This window comes from Oncorhynchus masou, chromosome 19, assembly GCF_036934945.1.
Source record: "Oncorhynchus masou masou isolate Uvic2021 chromosome 19, UVic_Omas_1.1, whole genome shotgun sequence".
Classification (NCBI taxonomy): domain Eukaryota; kingdom Metazoa; phylum Chordata; class Actinopteri; order Salmoniformes; family Salmonidae; genus Oncorhynchus; species Oncorhynchus masou.
Window position 1 is genome coordinate 10,446,144 of NC_088230.1, and position 23,977 is coordinate 10,470,120.

General features: G+C 43.9%; 1 protein-coding gene across 1 annotated transcript in view; it reads right to left on the minus strand.

Annotated features, from left to right (window-relative positions):
* Positions 1-5,665: 5,665 nt before the first annotated feature.
* The window catches only part of LOC135505794 (leucine-rich repeat and fibronectin type-III domain-containing protein 2-like), a 152,516-nt gene continuing 134,204 nt past the window's right edge, over positions 5,666-23,977 (minus strand). The window contains exon 6 of the mRNA XM_064924936.1: positions 5,666-6,978. Coding sequence (XP_064781008.1) covers positions 5,943-6,978 — 1,036 coding nt within the window. The 3' untranslated portion in view covers positions 5,666-5,942. The remainder of the gene's footprint in view (positions 6,979-23,977) is intronic.

A 23,977-nucleotide genomic window follows, 5' to 3' on the forward strand; every position in this document is an offset into this window, starting at 1 on the left:
CCATACTGCGTTAGCCCACTCGACGGCTCGCCCAGTCAAGCAGGAGACGAGGGCGCACACGCTCTCCTCTCCAGAGGGAGCAGGACGCACGGTAGCCAGGTATAGTTCCAGCTGAAGGAGGAAACCCTGGCACCCAGCCGCCGATCCGTCAAACTCCCGTGGGAGTGTCAGCCGAAGAGCCCCAGAGCCAGATGTGGTCGCAGAAACAGGAGGTGCTGGAGAAGGGGTTGGTAGAGATGATGTGGGGAGGCCACTCCTCTCCCATTGATCCATTCTCTCCATCATTTGGTCCATAGCAGAACCAATCCGGTGAAGCACGCTGGTATGATGGAGGACCCTCTCTTCCATCGATGGGAGAGGAGACGCTGCTGCTCCTGCTGATTCCATGGGTGGTGCGGGATTCTGTCACGTCTAATCAAGGTGGGTGGAATCAGGCGCAGAGAGCAGATAGCGATATAAAGTTTATTCTCCGGTGAACAAAAACAAACAACGGTCAACCCAAATACAGACAGGGTGAATATATCCAACACAGGATAAAGACTAACCGGAGAATAACAAACAGCAAACACCGACAGACAAAATGAAATTACAAAATAAACAATCCCGCACAAAACAAGGGCGGGACAACCTACATTAAATACAGACACTAATTAACTAAACAACACACAGGTGAAACCAATTAGACAAAACCAACAGATACACGAAAAAGGGATCGGTAGTGGCTAATAGGACGGTGACGACGACCGCCGAGCACCGCCCGAATGGGCAGGAGAGCCAACTTCGGCGGAAGTCGTGACACAGATAGAAAGGGAAGCAGACAGGTGGAATAGAGAGATTCATGTGATTGAAAGAAACATAATTTTCATTCGGATATTTTCTACTGTTTTTATCGGTCGACTTTAGGCCTATGTATTTTACTTAGTTGATGATGGAAGTTATAGGCCTACTGCTGCATGGGCCTATAGGTTATCTCTGAGTTCTATGCTCTCATTTATTTAGCCGCCATGGATCACAGTGTATTAATGTGTCCATATGGCAGAGGCTGGTGCTCTCGCCATAATTATAATTTAATTTGAACTTTTAGATTTGTATCATTTTCCTACAGATTTTGACAATTAACCATGACAACGATGTTGAGAAACAAAAATGGACATATAAATGATAAGCTTCCCCAAACTAGAAACTCACAAGTTGCTATGGTCTTTATTATTACACCCATAACAAAAATTGTGAACACATAGGAGTTCCTGTGAAAACACGTGCCCCTCTATGGAAATCAAAGGTCCATCCAACTGATTTGTTCTGACGCCAGCCTTGTTCTGAGGAATACAAAACATACTTTACGTATTTTACGTATACTGCATTGGTTGGGGAGAATTGGTGGGAATCCGTGAATCCGTGATCTAGCAATCCAAAGGTTGCGTGTTTGAGTTGCGTTGATGACAACTTTAGCATTTTAGCTAACTCTTCCCCTAACCTTCCTTATAAACTTAACTCAAACAACCTAACCTGCTACGTAAATTCACCTAACCTTTGTTATTAGTTTGCCTAACCATCATTGTAAATTATCCCTGTAATTCTTCTTTGTTGTTACAGTGCAACAAGCAAACTGGTCTCAGGGAAAGACGTATAATACAATACGTCATCCAAGAAGGATGATAAATTAAGTAATCCAATTCATACACTATTTTAATACCAGGTAAGTTGACTGACAACACATTCTCATTTACAGCAACAACCTGGGGAATAGTTACAGGGAAGATTAATAAACCAATTGGAAGTAGGGGATGAAGTCCAGATTGGGAATTTAGCCACTGGGGTTAACACCCCTACTCTTACAATAAGTGCCATAGCATCTTTAATGACCATAGAGAGTGAGGACATCTTAAATTCCCATCCAAATGACAGCACCCTACACAGTGCAATGTCCCAAATCACTGCCATGGAGCATTGGGATGTATTTTATAGGAAAGAGTGCCCCCTACTGGCCCTCCAACACCACTTCCTGCAACATCTGGTCTCCCATCACAGGGACCAACCAGACACAATCCTGCTGAGCTTCACAGGCAAACCAGCAGTGGGATGCAGCATGGAACACTGCTGGCTGTTGTACAACTGGATAAGAGGTACTGTATGATACTATACGTCCTATAATTGATATGCTATTGTACGACCGCTATTCCATTTGTAATATAACTTAACATAGCGTAATATATCATACCTTTGACATGTCACAGATTTACTTACATAATGATACAAATTGCACTGAGACCACGTTGCCAGCCCTGCATAGCGAGAAGGGTACAATTTCCGCCGGCAATTGAGGCCTTTCCTACATGTGGGCATTCTTGCATTTTATTGCTACATTTTTCAGCTAGGACTCCTAATCACAGGTGTGAGGCGGTGATACTCCAGTACAGTAGGTGGCGGTAATGCACCATAACGTTGGGTGCCAACTGCCAATAAACCCCACAGAACAAGAACGGGGTGACAACACTGGTAGCTAGCTAGGACGACAATAAACAGTGTCCTTCGCCAACGCCTGTCGAGCACAGTTTTCCCACAGTTCTGTTAACGATGGCAGGTGGGAGCGAAGGGCACTGTGCGCTAGCTAGAAGGAGGCGGGGGTAACACCAGTAGCTAGCTAGGACACTGGTAGACAGTGTCCTTCGTCACCCTAAAAACTCTGATAATACTTCTATTTCCATTTTGAACCACATTTTAGGGGACATTCTGAATGTCAAAAGTGTCACACAAGCATGAAGATGGCGTGCTCAAGGGAGGCCTTCATGCACAAACTAATGGGATGCTCGAGGGGGAGGAATACCCACATGCAGGAACGACCTGAATTGCGGCCTGCAATCACACACTATTGTGCATAGCAGGTGTTTTGACAGTGTCGGAGGTGGAGCTACGTTAGAGCTGTCAAATCCACAAGAGGATCCTGGCGTTATACCTATTATGGACATTGTCATTGGCTGCATGGAGTCATGTTAGTATCATTCCCATGCAGCTTTGTTTACACTTTCAAACACTGGAATGTGTGATCTACACCTTCATAGAAATCCTCATTATTTGGTTTAATAATTTGAGTGTCATTTTTATTTCTATTTTGCCTACACTTTCTTGTTCTAAACTTTTAATGCGTATGGGGCCCATGTGGCTTTGTGATAATGACCATAACAACCAATTTGAAAGCTCTAATGAAGTTACACCAAAGATACTCATAACTAACCCACGATAGTTCATCTGCATCGAGCTGCATGAGCTAACAAGATCCTACTGGCGTTTTTGAGCATGTATTTGCACTACCGTTAAGGAACGCATACTCTGTGTAAGTGCAATAACTCATTTTGCCATATTTGGTAATGAGTTGAATTTCCATCCAGACGCTTTAAATTTTCACTCCCTGTGATCCATCTGGGTTTCCGTCGTCCATCTGTGGTTACACTTCCAACACGACCAAAACACCAGCTATGCGGGTGTCGGCTATTGAGGGTTAATACTTCATCTGATTGAATCTAGGCCCTAGTCTAGGCCCTTCATCTAAAATAGACAGTTAATTTCACATTGGATAGCTACACAGATTCAAAGATCAATATTCCAAATAAAGCTTTGTTAATTAAAAAATAAAATGCATACAGGATAGTATTGCCACTCTACCTCCCTGGTTAATTTTGGTGCCTAATGAATATGACCCAGTGTGCACTCTGCCTGTATTTAGAAGAAAGGGCTTCATACACCTCACTCCACCTTTAACACTTTAAGTCATACCTGCCTCCAACTCTCTGCCGAAACAACCCAAGTGTGTTTTAACATTATAAAATGCATTTCATGGCTACAGATATGAGTGCCTCAAGGCTATAGTCATTTAGACAGGTTACCTCATACGGATCAGATTACGGTTTACCCCAGAACTACCGGAGGCTGACAAAATAATTGCAATGCCGAACAATTCAATACATTTATATGGCAAATGTTGCACATTAGCATATCTTATAATAAAGGGTCTGACACCACAAAAATGTTTTAGAATATCTTTATTTTTATTTTATTTTTTCATTTTGTAGCAAAAAACAATAGGTTTGACCACCGAAACATTGTCTACAATTCCAGGTGAGAAATGTACATGGTTACGCTGTAATGATACAGTGAAGCACCTCTGTATTTCTTTATGCTTACAAAGAAAAGAAAGACACTGGTATACATTAACGTTTTTCGCCATTGAACATTCTCACTCAATTATTGTACAAAAAAAGCCAGTATACAGAGTCAATGTACAGAAGCAATGGAAGTCATTCAGACAACGTGAGAAAGGACAGATCGAGAGAGAGTGTATAAGGTCCTTCGTGGTCTTTATGAGTTAGTCCTCGATAAACATGCAAGTTGTACACGTTACAGAAAAGCCAACAACTTCACCATTGTTGAGAGCATAACCATTGTGGACTGTACGTTTATGGTACCTTACAATGGACTTTTTTTTTTTGTAAACTCAAGTTAAATCAGTTGTCGTTCATGTTCTTGAAGGGCTGTCTTGACACGATCACAAAGAGATGGAGGGTTTTGTAACACTGCGAGTTTATGCTACCAAACCAAAAATCCGGTTGGACAATTCCTAGACACAGATAGTTCAGTACGAATTCCCTGTACATTTCTCATGCCAATAACTGGTAAGGGTGGCAAGCTGTATGCTTACTCTCAAATGTCGATCATTTAAGGTGATGAGTTCCAGATAGAGAATAAAGGTCAGTGCATCAAAGTTCATAAACATGTACAAATGTTCCTTGGAATTGGAGAAGAATGCTTGTCTCTCAACAATTGTGCATGTTGAGCTGCAGTTTTTCTGGGGGCTCAATCTTTCTTGCTGGAGAGTGTTAACTTGTGCTGGTTGTGACCTCTATATTGGGTTCATTCACGATAACAGTTCCATTTTCACGTAAGACCTTACCATTTTCACATTGTTAACTTTAAGAAAGAGAAATTGTTTGCTTGCTTTATACATTAATCCAACTTGATAGGGTACCAGATATGGAGTTATTTAATGAACCCTCAAATATATACTCTGTATATAAAGTTAATATATTCACAGACATTGTTTTCATGAAATCTTTTTTATATATTTTTGTAAGGACTCATTACATCACTGATATATAAATACCATTCAGTCCAAATGGATTAAGAAACAAAATGGTTCTGTGGATATAAAAACAATGTGGCTGGATATACTTGTGTATTGTGGTTTTTCATAATGCAAATATTGAGGTCGGAGCCCCATCTTGTACAGAGGCGAAGAACAGTATTAGACAATGTGTATTTGATCGGCAAAATTAAATATATAAAAATTCATGACATATTTCAGATGAACTTGCAGCAGTAGTATAGTCCAGAGGCATGGCCCAACATCTCAGCAACAGTAACAAGAGTGGCTTTTATGGTATGCCATTTTACAAGTCAACAAATACAGCGATTTGTTTTACGTTCCTTGTGTCTGAGAAACTAAGGCCCTCGTTTTGAACAACAGGCCTGCTTCCAATTTCTGAGTTTCCATGTGACTCCATACCGCACACAAATTGCACAATCCACTAGGTTTCATTACATGACTTACTTGTAGTTTGTGGTTGACCATTACTGTGCGCCCCCCCCCCATGTAGAGAACACACATACAAACACAAAACATCCTCACTCCACCAATCAGCTCCGTCCACCGAGCGTCTTCACCCTATTTACCCATTTGGGGTTCGAGAGGTGTAGTTTGAGCTTGACTTATCTGTCATAACAATGGTGGATCCACAATAGATTAACATGAATTAATTCCATGTAAACAAGGAAGGAGGGAGGACGCAGGGACTTCTCCACTCACAGGTGGGTCTATCAGAACTTAGGCGTATTGCCACCTTCCTGGGGCAGTGTTTAAGAAGATGTAAAGTGTGTCACCATCTCTCCTAGACAGTACTCTCCATGACCCACTCTTGGCTCTCGAAGGTCCCCTTGCTCCCTCCCATGTCACCCTCCTCGTCACACTGCAGCAGCATGCCGTTCACAGACAAGCTCCTCTTAGTCCAGATGCTGCTGATGCGCCGGGGGTAGCTGCACACCGGCGTTGTGGCCGTGGAGGCGCTGGAGGCCATCGCTTTTTCTGTTTGTCGGTTTGTATCCATACAGTCCCCCATGTCAAATGACTGGCTTCTTTTTGGCTTGGAGTCCAGAGGCAGCATGAGCACCCGGCTGAGCCGTGAGTCCATTGTGTGGCCCAGCAGGGGCTCCCTGTCCGTGGGGGGCCTATCGCCGCCCGCTACTAGAGTGCTACTGCTGGAGGATGGCTCCCCCAGGTCTCCCCTACCCCTGGCCTGGCCCGCCCGGAGCTCTAGGGAGTTGAAGGCTCCCAGCAGGTGGTCCAGGTTGGCCCGGGGCTTGGAGGGGGCCGCCTGCCTCCACATGTTGGCCAGGGTGCTGTTGGGGCTGTGAGAGCCACCCCCAACCATCGAGCCATCCGACGAGGAAGAGGAGGAGGTGAGGCTGCTCTGGAGGGATCCGCATTTAAACTCCACCACCTCGTCTTGGATGGTTACTTTGGCCTTGGGTTTGGGCAAGGGCAGGGGCATGCCATTCTGTCCCAGCCGGCCCCCATTGGTCTGTGAGTGGGTGGCACTAACGCTGGTCAGCTTGCTAATCCCCCCCGTGCCACCCCCCTCATTGTCGGTGGCCTTGTAGCGCAGCATCAGGATAATGATGAAGACAAGTAGCGTCGCCACGATGATGCCACCCACCACCAGGATCATGGTGCCCCCTAGGAACTGGCTGTGGAGAGACTGGCACTGGGTGTAGTCATCGCGGGTGAAGAACTGGGCACAGCCCACCACGTTGGTGGCAGTCAGGGTGGTGGCGGTGTCGTCCCAGGCGGCCAAGACACACAGGTCGTACTTTGTTCCCGACACCAGGTTGGTCACCAGGAAGGCATTGCTGGAGGCCGGGATCATCCTATAGAAACACAGAGCAAGTGTTAAAAACGCATGGTGAAAACCTAGTAGCTTTGGTACAATTGAATTGATTTGGAGGGATAATGCTATCAACATGCGTTTTCTTCAACACCATACATGTAATATCTATGCAACGGAAAGAAAACTGTGTTTGATTGTTCTTTATGAGGTCATTTCCACTAAAAGGAAAAGAGGGCTTCCGTGTTCCTATGTTCATTCCCGAGGAGATGTCATTTGTGGTTTCTGTTCTCGTCTAACAGACAGCCAGTTGTAATTGGCTTTATCTCTTTAAGCAGTCTGTCCTGCTGCTGCAAACAGACACTCCACCCCATATCTGAGCCACGGAGATGAGAGAGAAATAAATAACCAGAACACAGAGGAAGAGTGAAAGATAGTGAAAGAGAGAAGATTGAAAGCCTTAGGTATCTGAGGCTCTCGCTGTTACACATGTCGCTCAAGCAGCTGCAAGCACTTTCTTACATTCAGAAGATAGAGTCTCTGAGGCGAGAGACAGGTAGCCTTATACAACAGTAGTGGATGAAACCATCTCACCTGTCCAGAGGAGGGTCTTATACCCCTTAAGGACAGAACAGTCCCTCCAGGATTTAGAGATTTTTTTCTTCTCGCAAATCAACAATTCCCCACATATTTGAGGACTTGCAAATTTGACCAATCACCTCACTATTACCGCATAAAACAGCAAAATCATTACAATATTCCTTCATATAACTGTCCGATCACCTCACTACAAAAAGAGGGCTCCCCCACCCGCGTTTTGAGACAAATTTGACAAAATCATTGCAAATTGCCTAGCAAAATGTCAGAATTTTGGCACACAAAAGAAAGGAATCCTGGAGGAGCTGTCAGAAGTAACATGTCTGAGAACATAGTGACTGATGTCCAGGGAACTGGCTCGGAGCTCGTAACATCCTGTCAATTCCTCGACAACATCAGTCATTCAGTCAAGGTAGCTGGCCATGAACACCCATGCTGGAATAACCCTTTAGTTTAACGCTCTGAAATACATTATTTATAACAAAGCATTTACTAACAGTTTGCTCGTCATTTCTTAATCACTACTATCACAATTGTAAATATCAGTAAACTAGATTTTTACACATTTTATTTAAAATGCTCAGTATGTTTCCTAAAATCCTTAAACATCCTGTGTTGTGTTCTTATTCTTTTACAGATTATATGTTTGTTCTCGGTCATTTTCAGCATCAGGTACCGCTGGAATGTCTACCACTGGTCACGCAAAAAATTTGTAGAGTATTTATAAAGCATAAAAGTGTAAAAATACTGATTTGAATGGTTTATTAATGTGGGAGTAATGATTAATACAGGTGAACGAACACCATTAAAATAAAGTCTTACCAGCGGGCCATGAACACCTATGTAATATGCTGGCCATGCAGGTCCATGTAATATGCTGGCCATGTAGGGCCATGTAATATTTTGGCCATGCAGGTCCATGTAATATGCTGGCCATGCAGGTCCATGTAATATGCTGGCCATGCAGGTCCATGTAATATGCTGGCCATGCAGGTCCATGTAATATGCTGGCCATGCAGGTCAATATAATATGCTGGCCATGCAGGTCCATGTAATATGCTGGCCATGCAGGTCCATGTAATATGCTGGCCATGCAGGTCCATGTAATATGCTGGCCATGCAGGTCCATGTAATATGCTGGCCATGCAGGTCCATGTAATATGCTGGCCATGCAGGTCCATGTAATATGCTGGCCATGCAGGTCCATGTAATATTCTGGCCATGCAGGTCCATGTAATATGCTGGCCATGCAGGTCCATGTAATATGCTGGCCATGCAGGTCAATATAATAAATATAATATGCTGGCCATGCAGGTCCATGTAATATTCTGGCCATGCAGGTCCATGTAATATGCTGGCCATGCAGGTCCAATGTAATATGCTGGCCATGCAGGTCAATATAATATGCTGGCCATGCAGGTCCATGTAATATGCTGGCCATGCAGGTCCATGTAATATTCTGGCCATGCAGGTCAATATAATATGCTGGCCATGCAGGTCCATGTAATATGCTGGCCATGCAGGTCAATATAATATGCTGGCCATGCAGGTCCATGTAATATGCTGGCCATGCAGGTCCATGTAATATGCTGGCCATGCAGGTCCATGTAATATGCTGGCCATGCAGGTCCATGTAATATGCTGGCCATGCAGGTCCATGTAATATGCTGGCCATGCAGGTCCATGTAATATGCTGGCCATGCAGGTCCATGTAATATGTTGGCCATGCAGGTCCATGTAATATGTTGGCCATGCAGGTCCATGTAATATGCTGGCCATGCAGGTCCATGTAATATGCTGGCCATGCAGGTCCATGTAATATGCTGGCCATGCAGGTCCATGTAATATGCTGGCCATGTAGGTCCATGTAATATGCTGGCCATGCAGGTCCTTGTAATATGCTGGCCATGCAGGCCCATGTAATATGTTGGCCATGCAGGTCCATGTAATATGCAGGTCCATGTAATATGCTGGCCATGCAGGTCCTTGTAATATGTTGGCCATGCAGGTCCATGTAATATGCAGGTCCATGTAATATGCTGGCCATGCAGGTCAATGTAATATGCTGGCCATGTAATATGCTGGCCATGCCATGTAATATGCTGGCCATGTAATATGCTGGCCATGCAGGTCCATGTAATATGCTGGCCATGCAGGTCCTTGTAATATGTTGGCCATGCAGGTCCATGTAATATGCAGGTCAATGTAATATGCTGGCCATGTAATATGCTGGCCATGCAGGCCCATGTAATATGTTGGCCATGCAGGTCTATGTAATATGCAGGTCCTCTTAATATGCTGGCCATGTAATATGCTGGCCATTCAGGTCCTTGTAATATGTTGGCCATACAGGTCCATGTAATATGCTGGCTATTTAGGTCCTTGTAATATGTTGGCCATGCAGGTCCATGTAATATGCAGGTCAATGTAATATGCTGGCCATGTAATATGCTGGCCATGCAGGTCCTTGTAATATGTTGGCCAAACAGGTCCATGTAATATGCTGGCCATGCAGGTCCTTGTAATATGTTGGCCATACAGGTCCATGTAATATGCTGGCCATGCAGGTCCTTGTAATATGTTGGCCATGTAGGTCCATGTAATATGTTGGCCATACAGGTCCATGTAATATGCTGGCCATGCAGGTCCATGTAATATGCTGGCCATGCAGGTCCATGTAATATGTTGGCCATACAGGTCCATGTAATATGTTGGCCATACAGGTCCATGTAATATGCTGGCCATGCAGGTCCATGTAATATGTTGGCCATACAGGTCCATGTAATATGCTGGCTATGTAGGTCCTTGTAATATGTTGGCCATACAGGTCCATGTAATATGCTGGCTATGTAGGTCCTTGTAATATGTTGGCCATGCAGGTCCATGTCATATGCTGGCCATGCAGGTCCATGTAATATGTTGGCCATGCAGGTCCATGTAATATGCTGGCTATGTAGGTCCTTGTAATATGTTGGCCATGCAGGTCCATGTAATATGTTGGCCATACAGGTCCATGTAATATGCTGGCTATGTAGGTCCTTGTAATATTCTGGCCATGCAGGTCCATGTCATATGCTGGCCATGCAGGTCCATGTAATATGTTGGCCATGCAGGTCCATGTAATATGCTGGCTATGTAGGTCCTTGTAATATGTTGGCCATGCAGGTCCATGTAATATGCAGGTCAATGTATTATGATGGCCATGTAGGTCCATGTAATATGCTGGCCATGCAGGTCCATGTAATATGCTGGCCATGCAGGTCCATGTAATATGCTGGCCATGCAGGTCCATGTAATATGTTGGCCATGCTGGTCCATGTAATATGTTGGCCATGCTGGTCCATGTAATATGCTGGCTATGCAGGTTCTTGTAATATGCTGGCCATGCAGGTCCATGTAATATGCTGGCCATGCAGGTCCATGTAATATGCTGGCCATGCAGGTCCATGTAATATGTTGGCCATGCTGGTCCATGTAATATGCTGGCTATGCAGGTTCTTGTAATATGTTGGCCATGCAGGTCCATGTAATATGCAGGTCAATGTAATATACTGGCCATGCAGGTCAATGTAATATGTTGGCCATGCAGGTCCATGTAATATGCTGGCCATGTAGGTCCAAGTAATATGCCGGCCATGCAAGTCCTTGTAATATGTTGGCCATACAGGTCCATGTAATATGCGGGCCATGCAGGTCCTTGTAATATGTTGGCCATGTAGGTCCATGTAATATGTTGGCCATACAGGTCCATGTAATATGCTGGCCATGCAGGTCCATGTAATATGCTGGCCATGCAGGTCCATGTAATATGTTGGCCATACAGGTCCATGTAATATGTTGGCCATACAGGTCCATGTAATATGCTGGCCATGCAGGTCCATGTAATATGTTGGCCATACAGGTTCATGTAATATGCTGGCTATGTAGGTCCTTGTAATATGTTGGCCATACAGGTCCATGTAATATGCTGGCTATGTAGGTCCTTGTAATATTCTGGCCATGCAGGTCCATGTCATATGCTGGCCATGCAGGTCCATGTAATATGTTGGCCATGCAGGTCCATGTAATATGCTGGCTATGTAGGTCCTTGTAATATGTTGGCCATGCAGGTCCATGTAATATGTTGGCCATACAGGTCCATGTAATATGCTGGCCATGTAGGTCCTTGTAATATGTTGGCCATGCAGGTCCATGTAATATGCTCCATGTAATATGTAGGTCCTTGTAATATTCTGGCCATGCAGGTCCATGTCATATGCTAGCCATGCAGGTCCATGTAATATGTTGGCCATGCAGGTCCATGTAATATGCTGGCTATGTAGGTCCTTGTAATATGTTGGCCATGCAGGTCCATGTAATATGCAGGTCAATGTAATATGATGGCCATGTAGGTCCATGTAATATGCTGGCCATGCAGGTCCATGTAATATGCTGGCCATGCAGGTCCATGTAATATGCTGGCCATGCAGGTCCATGTAATATGTTGGCCATGCTGGTCCATGTAATATGTTGGCCATGCTGGTCCATGTAATATGCTGGCTATGCAGGTTCTTGTAATATGCTGGCCATGCAGGTCCATGTAATATGCTGGCCATGCAGGTCCATGTAATATGTTGGCCATGCTGGTCCATGTAATATGTTGGCCATGCTGGTCCATGTAATATGCTGGCTATGCAGGTTCTTGTAATATGTTGGCCATGCAGGTCCATGTAATATGCAGGTCAATGTAATATACTGGCCATGCAGGTCAATGTAATATGTTGGCCATGCAGGTCCATGTAATATGCTGGCCATGTAGGTCCAAGTAATATGCCGGCCATGCAAGTCCTTGTAATATGTTGGCCATGCAGGTCCATGTAATATGCAGGTCCATGTAATATGCTGGCCATGCAGGTCCATGTAATATGTTGGCCATGCAGGTCCATGTAATATGCAGGTCCATGTAATATGCTGGCCATGCAGTTCCATGTAATATGTTGGCCATGCAGGTCCATGTAATATGCAGGTCCATGTAACATGCTGGCCATGTAGGTCCATGTAATATGCTGGCCATGCAGGTCCATGTAATATGCTGGCCATGTAGGTCCATGTAATATGCTGGCCATGCAGGTCCTTGTAATATGCTGGCCATGCAGGCCCACGTAATATGTTGGCCATGCAGGTCCATGTAATATGCAGGTCCATGTAATATGCTGGCCATTCAGGTCCATGTAATATGCTGGCCATGCAGTTCCATGTAATATGTTGGCCATGCAGGTCCATGTAATATGCAGGTCCATGTAATATGCTGGCCATTCAGGTCCATGTAATATGCTGGCCATGAACACAAAGGGGGTGCACAAATGGGGGAACACAAAGGGGGTGCACAAAGTATTGAAAACAGGGGTGCCAATCACTCTGGCACATTTTTTTGAACATTTAAAATTATCTCTGAGAAATTGTGTTAGTATAAAAGAACGTGATTTTTTTTTGGAGCATACAATATAGCTCTGTATTTGTAATATTGATTTTATACAGTCTTTTTTGCAAATCTTTATCAAGGTTGGCAATGATTTTAGATGTGCCCATATAATCATCAACAGGGATGCTGTGGAGAAATTTTCTGAAATTGGCAAATCACATCGACACTGTAGTGAAGAAGGCACGACAGCGACTCTAACCTTTTCCTGACTGAAAAACACCCTGGATCCCTGCTCATCTCCGTGAACGTGCCTTAGGCATGCTTCAAGGAGGCATGATGTCTGCAGATGTGGCCAGGGCAATAAATTGCAATGTCCGTACTGTGAGACGCATAAGACAGCGCTACAGGACGGACAGCTAATCGTCCTCGCAGTGGCAGACCACGTGTAACAACACCTGCACAGGATCAGTACATCTGAACATCACACCTGCAGGACAGGTACAGGATTGCAACAACAACTTCCCGAGTTACACCAGGAATGCACAATTCCTCCATCAGTGCTCAGACTGTCCGCAATAGGCTGAGACAGGCTGGACTGAGAGCTTGTAGGCCTGTTGTAAGGCAGGTCCTCACCAGACATCACCTGCAACAACTTCGCCTATGGGCACAAACCCACCGTCGCTGGACCAGACAGGACTAGCAAAAAGTGCTCTTCACTGACGCGTCGCAGTTTTGTCTCACCAGGGGTGATGGTTGGATTCGCGTTTATCGTCGAAGAAATGAGCGTTACACCGAGTCCTGTACTCTGTAGCGGGATCGATTTGGAGGTCGAGGGTCCATCATGGTCTGAGGCGGTGTGTCACAGCATCATCGGACTGAGCTTGTTGTCATTGCAGGCAATCTCAACACTGTGCTTTACAGGGATGACATCCTCCTCCCTCATGTGGTACCCTTCCTGCGGGCTCATCCTGACATGACCCTCCAGCATGACAATGCCACCAGTCATACTGCTCGTTTTGTGTGTGATTTCCTGGGTGAGGGCTAGGGCCATTCCCCCCATAAATGTCCGGGAACTTGCAGGTGCCTTGGTGGAAGAGTGGGGTAACATCTCACAGCAAGAACTGGCAAATCTGGTGCAGTCCATGAGGAGGAGATGCACTGCACTACTTAATGCAGCTGGTGGCCACACAAGATACTGATTGTTACTTTTGATTTTGACCCCTCCTTTGTTCAGGGACACATTATTCCATTTATGTTTGTCACATATCTGTGGATCTTGTTCAGTTTATGTCTCAGTTGTTGAATCTTGTGTTTTTACAAATATTTACACGTTAAGTTTGCTGAAAATTAAAGCAGTTGACAGTGAGAGGACATTTATTTTCATTTGCTGAGTTTATATACAATATTATACTGTATTCTTGTCAATGCCACTCGACCATTGCTCGTCCTAATATTTACATATTTCTTATTTATTTCTTATTATTTCATATTTCTCTCTTACCTTGAGATTTGTGTGTATTTTTGTGAATTGTTAGATACTACAGCACTGATGGAGCTAGGAAGACAAGCATTTTGCTAGACCCGCAATAACATTTGCTAAATATGTGTATGTGACCAATACAAATTTATTTGATTTGTTTCACAGTAGGTTTGTTTAAGACTACCAAGAAACATTCTGCGCGACCCTGATTTATCCCACTGCAGTAAACCTCAGGAGGCTGAAGAAATTCATCCTGTCCCCCAGAGCCACGGCATGTTCTCCCCACTTCCATCACTTGGACGCGGGCAGTACAGGCAGGAGCAACATGGCAAAAACTAACACTGGCCAATAGCTTCTACCCCCCCCCCCCCACTCAACAGACATCTACCCTGCCCCACCCAAATAGACATTTATCATGATGAATAGCCCCGTTTTGCTGTGCGCTGCTCTCTCCTCTGTCCATGACTGATTGATTGTAACATATATGTTTATTCAGATGAATTGAAATACAGAACAAAGTGGAACTCAAGAAAAACATCTGCTGGTGCTTATCATGGGGAGATAAACAAAAAATGTGGGCTGCAAAAGCAGGGCATGAGGCCATAACATTAATCTCAGAAAGTGGGAGAGGGATAGTTCTGAAACATTGCTTCTGGGAAGGAAATGGAGAGGGGAGCCACAGTATTGTCAGTTATAGTTTCAACACACTTCCTCATTGGCAAGAAATAGACCCAGCGAAAACAAACAGACAAACAAATACTTTTTTTCAGGCTAAAGCATTTCTTTTTTGACCATCTAATCTCATTCGTAGAAACTCATAAATCGGGTTTAACGGTCATCTCGCGCCGAACTGCGCATGTGCAGGCCATCAAATCAAAAGCACTCCTTCGATATGAAGTTGTTTTTTTGACGAAAATGTAAACGTGACAGTTTGTCACTTTCAGGAGGTTGGAGTAATAACAAGTTCAACTACTTAACACCATGGATCGAATCTAGGTTGTGCCTTTAGTTTTTAAAATAATTTTTCACTTCTCTCATTGACTTCCCAATGAAGTCTGTTTGGTCAGTTTCGGAAGCATTCACGGAAGCCTTGCGATGTTGCACCTCTGGATTTAGAAACTCTGTGACTCATGTTTCAAAAGCATTGCTCATTCTTCTCATTGATTTCTTAAAGCGGCCTCTCTCTGGACAAATTCAGACAAGGTCATGCCAAATGGGTCTCTTGCTCCATTGATTTAGCCTAAACATCAGGGTGCTGGGAAATTTGATTATGCTTTTATAAGCAAAAATCCCTAATGGACTCTGCAGTCCCTGCTAGGGCATTTCTTGGGAGATGCTGCTGTACTGTATTGTACTGCAGCAGTGGGGAAATTAAATGAGCCGTGACTCTCGCCAGTGTCTGTGTCCATACCCTTGAGTGTATATCTTGCAATAAAACTTCCCGCTATACTAACTATAATGGATGAATGCAAAAATAAAATAAAATAGGGTGATAGGTGAGGGGGATATCATTTTTTGTTGCTTTGGGGAGGTTTGTGTGGATTTTTATTGGGGATAGGGTGGGGTAGTGCGTTTTTTTGCCTGGTTTGCATTCACAATTTTGCAGGTTTTCATATATAATTTATTCTATCCTAGCCAACTTTGACCATCTGCTTGCATGCACCTCCCCTATCAGTTTTTCTTGGTACTTTCCACATCACCAGCCTGTGCCACAGTCTCCACATGGGTTGCCCGCCGTCAGCTCAGAGCTCATATTCATCACACTGGCACAAGAATCGGGAGGTAGACAGCACATGGTGCTGAAATTATCCTAATTCGAGTAATTCATTTCAGCAGTCTTCATTTTAAATCAAATTAACTAACAACTAGAGGACTTTGTATTGGAGCCTATTTCTTCCTATTTAAGAAATAGAAATGTAGGCCTACCTGTTTGACAGTCTAAATTATAGGCTATCCATAAATATTTTGTCCAATTCCTCTCATAGTGTCACCATTCATTAATTACACTACATGACCAAAAGTGGACACCTGCTCATTGAACATCTCATTACAAAATAATGGGCATTAAAATGGAGTTGGTCCCCCCTTTGGTGCTATAACAGCCTTCACTCTTCTGGGAAGGCTTTCCACTAGATGTTGGAACATTGCTGCGAGGACTTGCTTCCATTCAGCCACAATAGCATTAGTGAGGTTAGGCACTGATGTTGGGCGATTAGACTTGTTCACAACCGTTGTTCCAATTAATTCCAAAGGTGTTCGATTGGGTTGAGATCAGGGCCCTGTGCAAAGTTGGAATCAGAGAATCGTCTAGTATGTCGTTGTATGCTGTAGCATTAAAACTGCCCTTCACTGGAACTAAGGGGCCTAGCCCGAACCATGAAAAACAGCCCCCAACCATTATTCCTCCTCCACCAAATTTTACAGTTTGCACTTTGCATTGGGGCAGGTATCATCCCCCAAACCCAGATTCGTCCGGCAGACTGCCAGATGGTGAAGCGTGATTCATCACTCCAGAGAACGCGTTTCTAATGTTCCAGGGTCCAATGGCTGCAAGCTTTACACCACTCCAGCCCATGCTTGGCATTGCGCATGGTGATCTTAGTACTGTGTGTGACTGCTCGGCCATGAAGCTCCCGACGAACAATACTTAGGCTGACGTTGCTTCCAGAGGCAGTTTGGAACTCGGTAGTGAGTGTTGCAACCGAGGACAGTGTCACACGCTGACCTTAGAGAGCCTTTTATTCTCTAATTTGGTTAGGTTGGGGTGTGACTAGGGTGGGTACTCTAGTTTTTGTATTTCTACGTTGGCCTGGTATGGTTCCTAATCAGAGGCAGCTGTCTATCATTGTCTCTGATTGGGGATCATATTTAGGCAACCTTTTCCCACTGGGTTTTTGTGGGATCTTGTTTTTGTGTTGATGCCTGTGAGCTCTACAGAACGTCACGTGTAGTTTATTCTTTATTGTTTTGTTGTTCGGTTCTCCTTAAAATAAAAAGATGTCGAACCAATTCCACACTGCGCTTTGGTCTGAGTATGATTACAACAGATCGTGACAGACAGACGATTTTTACGCACACTAGCAAGGGCAGAAATTTGATGAACTGACTTGTTGGAAAAGTGGAAACCCTATGGCAGTGCCACATTGAATGTCCCTGAGCTCCTCAGTATGGCCATTAAATTGTTAATGGAGATTAATTTGTCTATGGAGATTGCATGGCCGTGTGCTCTATTTCAACAGGTGTGGCTCAAATCGCTGAATCCACTCATTTGAAGGGGTTTCCACATACTTTTGTATATTTAGTGTTCCTGTGTCCGTGAAGGGTTTGGTCTGTTAAAACCAGTGCTCAAATTGAGAGGGTAGGCATATGTAAGGGTATGCCATAGCCTACTTTTTGAAAAAGACAACGGCAAAAAGCATATCCCTTTTCAGCTTTAGAATTTTAATTCTGATTATATAATGCTGTCTATAACAATGTTTTCCTCCGCAATGGTTTATGCTAGAAATTTGCTGAAAAATGCACAAGACAGACGTGACTCTGATGCATATGGGGATGTCTTTAGTTCGTGTCTATGAAATTCAGCTACGATGCTGAGCTACAAAGTTCTTTAGCCGAGTAATAATTTGTAGTTTTTTTTGACAAGTCATTGAATAGGCCTACAATTCTGACGCTATCAGTTGAGCTAGGCCTATTCACATTCTTTAAAAGAAAAGATATTTAGACCCAGGCAGCTCTGAGTGATGCACTTGGGACCTTCTCTTGTTGGGTTACGCCAAGGAAGAGTAGCCAGCAGTTAAGGATATTTTTTTTTGCTTAAGTCCTCTGTCTAGGGTGGAAAGGTAACTTTTGAAATTAGGCTACAATGCTTATAATCAGTCATATGATGTCTCAGATGTAGTTATTTGCAAGCAAACAGCGACTGTTCTGTTACAAGTCAGGTAGGATCACCACTTTTTTAAGAATGTGAAATGTCAGAATAATAGTACAGAGAATTATTTATTTCAGCTTTTATTTCTTTCACCACATTCCCAGTGGGTGAGAATTTCACATACACTCAATTAGTATTTGGTAGCATTGCCTTCAAATTGTTTAACTTGGGTCAAATGTTTTGGGTAGCCTTCCACAAGCTTCTTAAAATAAGGTGGGTGAATTGTGGCCCATTCCTCCTGACAGAGCTGGTGTAACTGAGTCAGGTTTGTAGGCCCACAGTTCTGCCCACAAATTTTCTATAGGATTGAGGTCAGGGCTTTGTGATTGGCCACTTCAATACCTTGAATTTGTTGTCCTTAAGCCATTTTGCCACATCTTTGGAAGTTTGCTTTGGGTCATTGGCCGTTTGCGAGCAAGCTCTAACTTCCTGACTGATGTCTTGATTTGTTGCTTCAATATATCCACATTATTTTCCTACCTCATGATGCCATCTATTTTGTGAAGTGCACCAGTCCTTTCTGCAGCAAAGCACCCCCACAACATGATGCTGCCACCCCCGTGCTTCGCGGTTGGGATGGTTTTCTTCTGCTTTTTTTTCAGTACAAGGGGAGAGTCATGTGAAAATATTTTTTACGTTTCAGACCCTGGTCTCTTAGGCTATTCATATCTTACATTTTTTCACCCCTTCTTCGTGGTGTCCAATTGGTAGATCAGGTAGAGGCGAAGGTCGAGAGACATGTGTTCTCCGAAACATAACCCTGCCAAGTTACACTGCTTCTCGACATACTGCTCATTTAACCCAGAAGTCAGCCGCACCAATGTGTTGGAGGAAACACCATCCAACTGACGACCGAAGTCAGCTTGGAGTTGCCTGGCCCGCCACAAAGAGTCGCTAGAGCACGATGAGACAAGGACATCCCGGCCGGCCGAACCCTCCACTAACCCGGACGACGCTGGGCCTAAGTTCCATCGTTATCGGGAAAGGGAAGTGGTCTATGTGAAAATTGACTCATCCTGTTGGAGTCTGTAGTTTCTTTCATCTCAGGGGTTCAAAAGGCTTTGTGCCTTATTTTCACATCTTTACTATTCCTTCTGTGCAGTGGTTTGCTAAATGACTCATGTTTCCCCTCTTGCAATACCTACAGTCTGTAGTGACGACTCAGCACTGCAATGCTGTGCCTTAGACCGCTGTGCCACTCGGGAAGCCCAGGCTATTCAAATGTAAGAGAATCCTGCTATGAGCCCATCAATACACAAAATGTTCACAAATGGAGTTCCTAAATCCAAAGTGAATTTTATTTATTTGAATTGTTTAACCTTTATTTAATTAGACAAAGCGGCAGGGTAGCCTAGTGGTTAGAGCGGTGGACTAGTAACCGGAAGGTTGCGAGTTCAAACCCCCGAGCTGACAAGGTACAAATCTGTCGTTCTGCCACTGAACAGGCAGTTAACCCACTGTTCCCAGGCCGTCATTGAAAATAAGAATTTGTTCTTAACTGACTTGCCTGGTTAAATAAAGGTAAAAAAAAAAAATAAAAAAAAAAAAAGTCAATTAAGAACAAATTATTATTTACACTAACTGTCTACCAAGAGGGAAACGGCCTCCTGCAGGGATGGGAAAAATAAAATAAATAAATACATGTAGGATAAAACACACATCACGATCCCACTACACTACATAAAGAGAGACCTAAGGCAACAACACAACATGGCAGCAACACATGACAACACAGCATGGGAGCAACAGAACATGACAACAACATCGTACACAACATGACAACACAACATGGCAGCAGCACAAACATGGGACAAACATTGTTAGGCACAGACAACAGCATGAAGGGCAAAAAGGTAGAGATAACAATACATCACTCAAAGCAGCCACAAGTGTCAGTAAGAGTGTCCATGATTGAGTCTTTGATTGAAGAGAAGGAGATAAATCCAGCACGTTTTAGTGTTTTTTGCAGCTCGTTCCAGTCGCTAGCTGCAGCGAACTGAAAAGAGGAGCGATCCAGGGACGTATGTGCTTTGGGAACCTTTAACAGAATGTGACTGGCAGAACGGGTATTGTATGAGGAGGATGAAGGGTTGCAGTAGGTATCTCAAATAGGGGGGAGTGAGGCCTAAGAGGGTTTTATAAATAAGCATCAACCAGTGGGTCTTGGGCCGAGTATACAAAGATGGCAAGTTTACAGAGGAGTATAAAGTACTTCTACATCTGCATTGCTTGCTGTTTGGGGTTTTAGGCTGGGTTTCTGTATGAGCACTTTGTGACATCAGCTGATGTAAAAAGGGCTTTCTAAACACATTTGATTTGATATAGAGTGCAGTGATGTGTCCTATAAGGAGCATTGGTGAGAAATCTGGTGGCCGAATGATAAAGAACATTTAGTCGCTCGAGAGCATCCTTACCTGCCAATCTATAAATTATGTCTCTGTAATCTAGCATCGATAGGATGGTCAGCTGAATCAGGGTTAGTTTGGCAGCTGGGGTGAAAGAGGAGCGATTACAATAGAGGAAACAAAGCCTAGATTTAACCTTCTGCAGTTGAGCCTTGTTTTGGAGCTGTTTAGAGCAAGGTTAAGGGGAGAGAAAAATTATTAGACTTTATGAAAGCTTTTTTATAGTGTTTAACACCAAATACTGTATCATCTGCATATAAATGGATGAGTAGAGTTTCTGACTGCCTGAGCAATGTTGTTGATGTAAATCGAGAAGAGCCTAGGATCGAGCCTTGGGGTATTCTCTTGGTGTCAGGCAGTGGCTGAGACAGCAGATGTTCTGACATTACACATTGCACTCTTTGAAAGAGGTAATTAACAAACCAGGCCAAAGACCCCTCAGAGACAGCATTACTTCTTAAGACCCACAAGAATGGAATGGTCTACTGTATCATAAGCTTGGGCCAAGTCAACAAAAATAGCAGCACAACATTGCTTAGATTCAAGGGCAGTGGTGACATCATTTAGGACCTTTAAGGTTGCAGGGACACATCCATAACCTGAGCAGAAACCAGATTGCATACCAGAGAAAATACTATAGACTATAGATCAAGAAAGACAGTCAGTTATTATTATTGACAAGATTTTCCAACACTTTTGATAAACATAGCAAGTTAGTAATTGACCTATAACAGTTAGGATCAGCTTTATCTCACCCTTTAAATAAAGGATGCACTGTGGCTGCCTTCCAAGCACTGGGAACCTCCCCAGAGAGGTGAGAGAGATTGAAAAGGTGAGAGAAGAAAGGTAACCTTAAAGAAGAAAGGATCTGAACCATCTCAAATCAAATCAAATCAAATTTTATTTGTCACATACACATGGTTAGCAGATGTTAATGCGAGTGTAGCGAAATGCTTGTGCTTCCAGTTCCGACAATGCAGTAATAACCAACAAGTAATCTAACTAACAATTCCAAAATAAATGTCTTATACACAGTGTAAGGGGATAAAGAATATGTACATAAAGATATGAATGAGTGATGGTGCAGAGCAGCATAGGCAAGATACAGTAGATGATATTGAGTACAGTATATACATATGAGATGAGTATGAAAACAAAGTGGCATAGTTAACCTCTTACACTTATGGTGGCGCTATTTCATTTTTGGAAGAAAAACGTTCCCGTTTTAAACAAGATATTTTGTCACAAAAAGATGCTCGACTATGCATATAATTACTACTGTTCGAAAGAAAACACTCTGACGTGTCCAGAAATACAAATATCTTCTCTGTGCGTGCCCTTTAACGTGAGCTTCAGGCAAAACCAAGATGACTTGGATTCCAGGAAATGACAAGGATTTTTGAGGCTCTGTCTTTCATGATCTCCTTATATGGCTGTGAACGCAAGAGGAATGAGTCTGCCCTTTCTGTCGTTTCCCCAAGGTGTCTGCAGCATTGTGACGTATTTGTAGGCAGATCGTTGGAAGATTGACCATAAGAGACCACATTTACCACGTGTCCGCCCGGTGTCCTGCGCCGAATGGTGCGCAAAAGTCACCTGCCAGTATTTTTCCATGGGGCACAGAGAGAGAAGCAAGCTTCCATGAACTGCATGTCAATGAAGAGATATGTGAAAAAACACCTTGAGGATTGATTCCAAACAACGTTTGCCATGTTTCGGTCGATATTATGTAGTTAATCCGGAAAAAGTTTCACGTTGTAGGTGACTGCATTTTCGGTTCGTTTCGGTAGCCATGTAGAAAACGGAACGATTTCTCCTACACACAGACGCTTTCAGGAAACACTGCGCATTTGGTATGTGGCTGGGAGTCTCCTCATTGAAAACATCAGAAGCTCTTCAAAGGTAAATGATTTTATTTATTTGGTTATCTGGCTTTTGTGAAAATGTTGCGTGCTACATGCTACACAAAATGCTATGCTAGCTTTGCATACTCTTACACAAATTAGTCAATTTCTATGGTTCAAAAGCATATTTTGAAAATCTGAGATGACAGTGTTGTTAAGAAAAGGCTAAGCTTGAGAGCAAACGCATTATTTTAATTTTATTTGCGATTTTCAGAAATCGTTAACGTTGCGTTATGCTAATGAGCCTGAGGCTTAGTCACAATCCCGGATCCGGGATGGGGAGTTTCAAGAGGTTAAAGTGGCTAGTGATACATGTATTACATAAGGATGCAGTAGATAATAGAGTACAGTATATACGTATACATATGAGATGAATAATGTAGGGTATGTAAACATTATATTAGGTAGCATTGTTTAAAGTGGCTAGTGATATGTTTTACATCCTTTCCCATCAATTCCCATTATTGAAGTGGCTGGAGTTGAGTCAGTGTGTTGGCAGCAGCCACTCAATGTTAGTGGTTGCTGTTTAACAGTCTGATGGCCTTGAGATAGCTGTTTTTCAGTCTCTCGGTCCCAGCTTTGATGCACCTGTACTGACCTCGCCTTCTGGATGATAGCGGGGTGAACAGGCAGTGGCTCGGGTGGGTGTTGTCATTGATGATCTTTATGGCCTTCCTGTAACATCGGGTGGTGTAGGTGTCCTAGAGGGCAGGTAGTTTGCCCCCGGTGCAGACCTCACTACCCTCTGGCGAGCCTTACGGTTGTGGGCGGAGCAGTTGCCGTACCAGGCGGTGATACAGCCCACCAGGATGCTCTCGATTGTGCATCTGTAGAAGTTTGTGAGTGCTTTTGGTGACAAGCCGAATTTCTTCAGCCTCCTAAGGTTGAAGAGGCGCTGCTGCGCCTTCTTCACGATGCTGTCTGTGTGAGTGGACCAATTCAGTTTGTCTGTGATGTGTATGCAGAGGAACTTAAAACTTACTACCCTCTCCACTACTGTTCCATCGATGTGGATAGGGGTGTGTTCCCTCTGCTGTTTCCTGAAGTCCACAATCATCTCCTTAGTTTTGCTGACGTTGAGTGTGAGGTTATTGTCCTGACACCACACTCCGAGGGCCCTCACCTCCTCCCTGTAGGCCGTCTCGTCGTTGTTGGTAATCAAGCCTACCACTGTTGTGTCGTCCGCAAACTTGATGATTGAGTTGGAGGCGTGCGTTGCCGCGCAGTCATGGGTGAACAGGGAGTACAGGAGAGGGCTCAGAACGCACCCTTATGGGGCCCCAGTGTTGAGGATCAGCGGGGTGGAGATGTTGTTGCCTACCCTCAC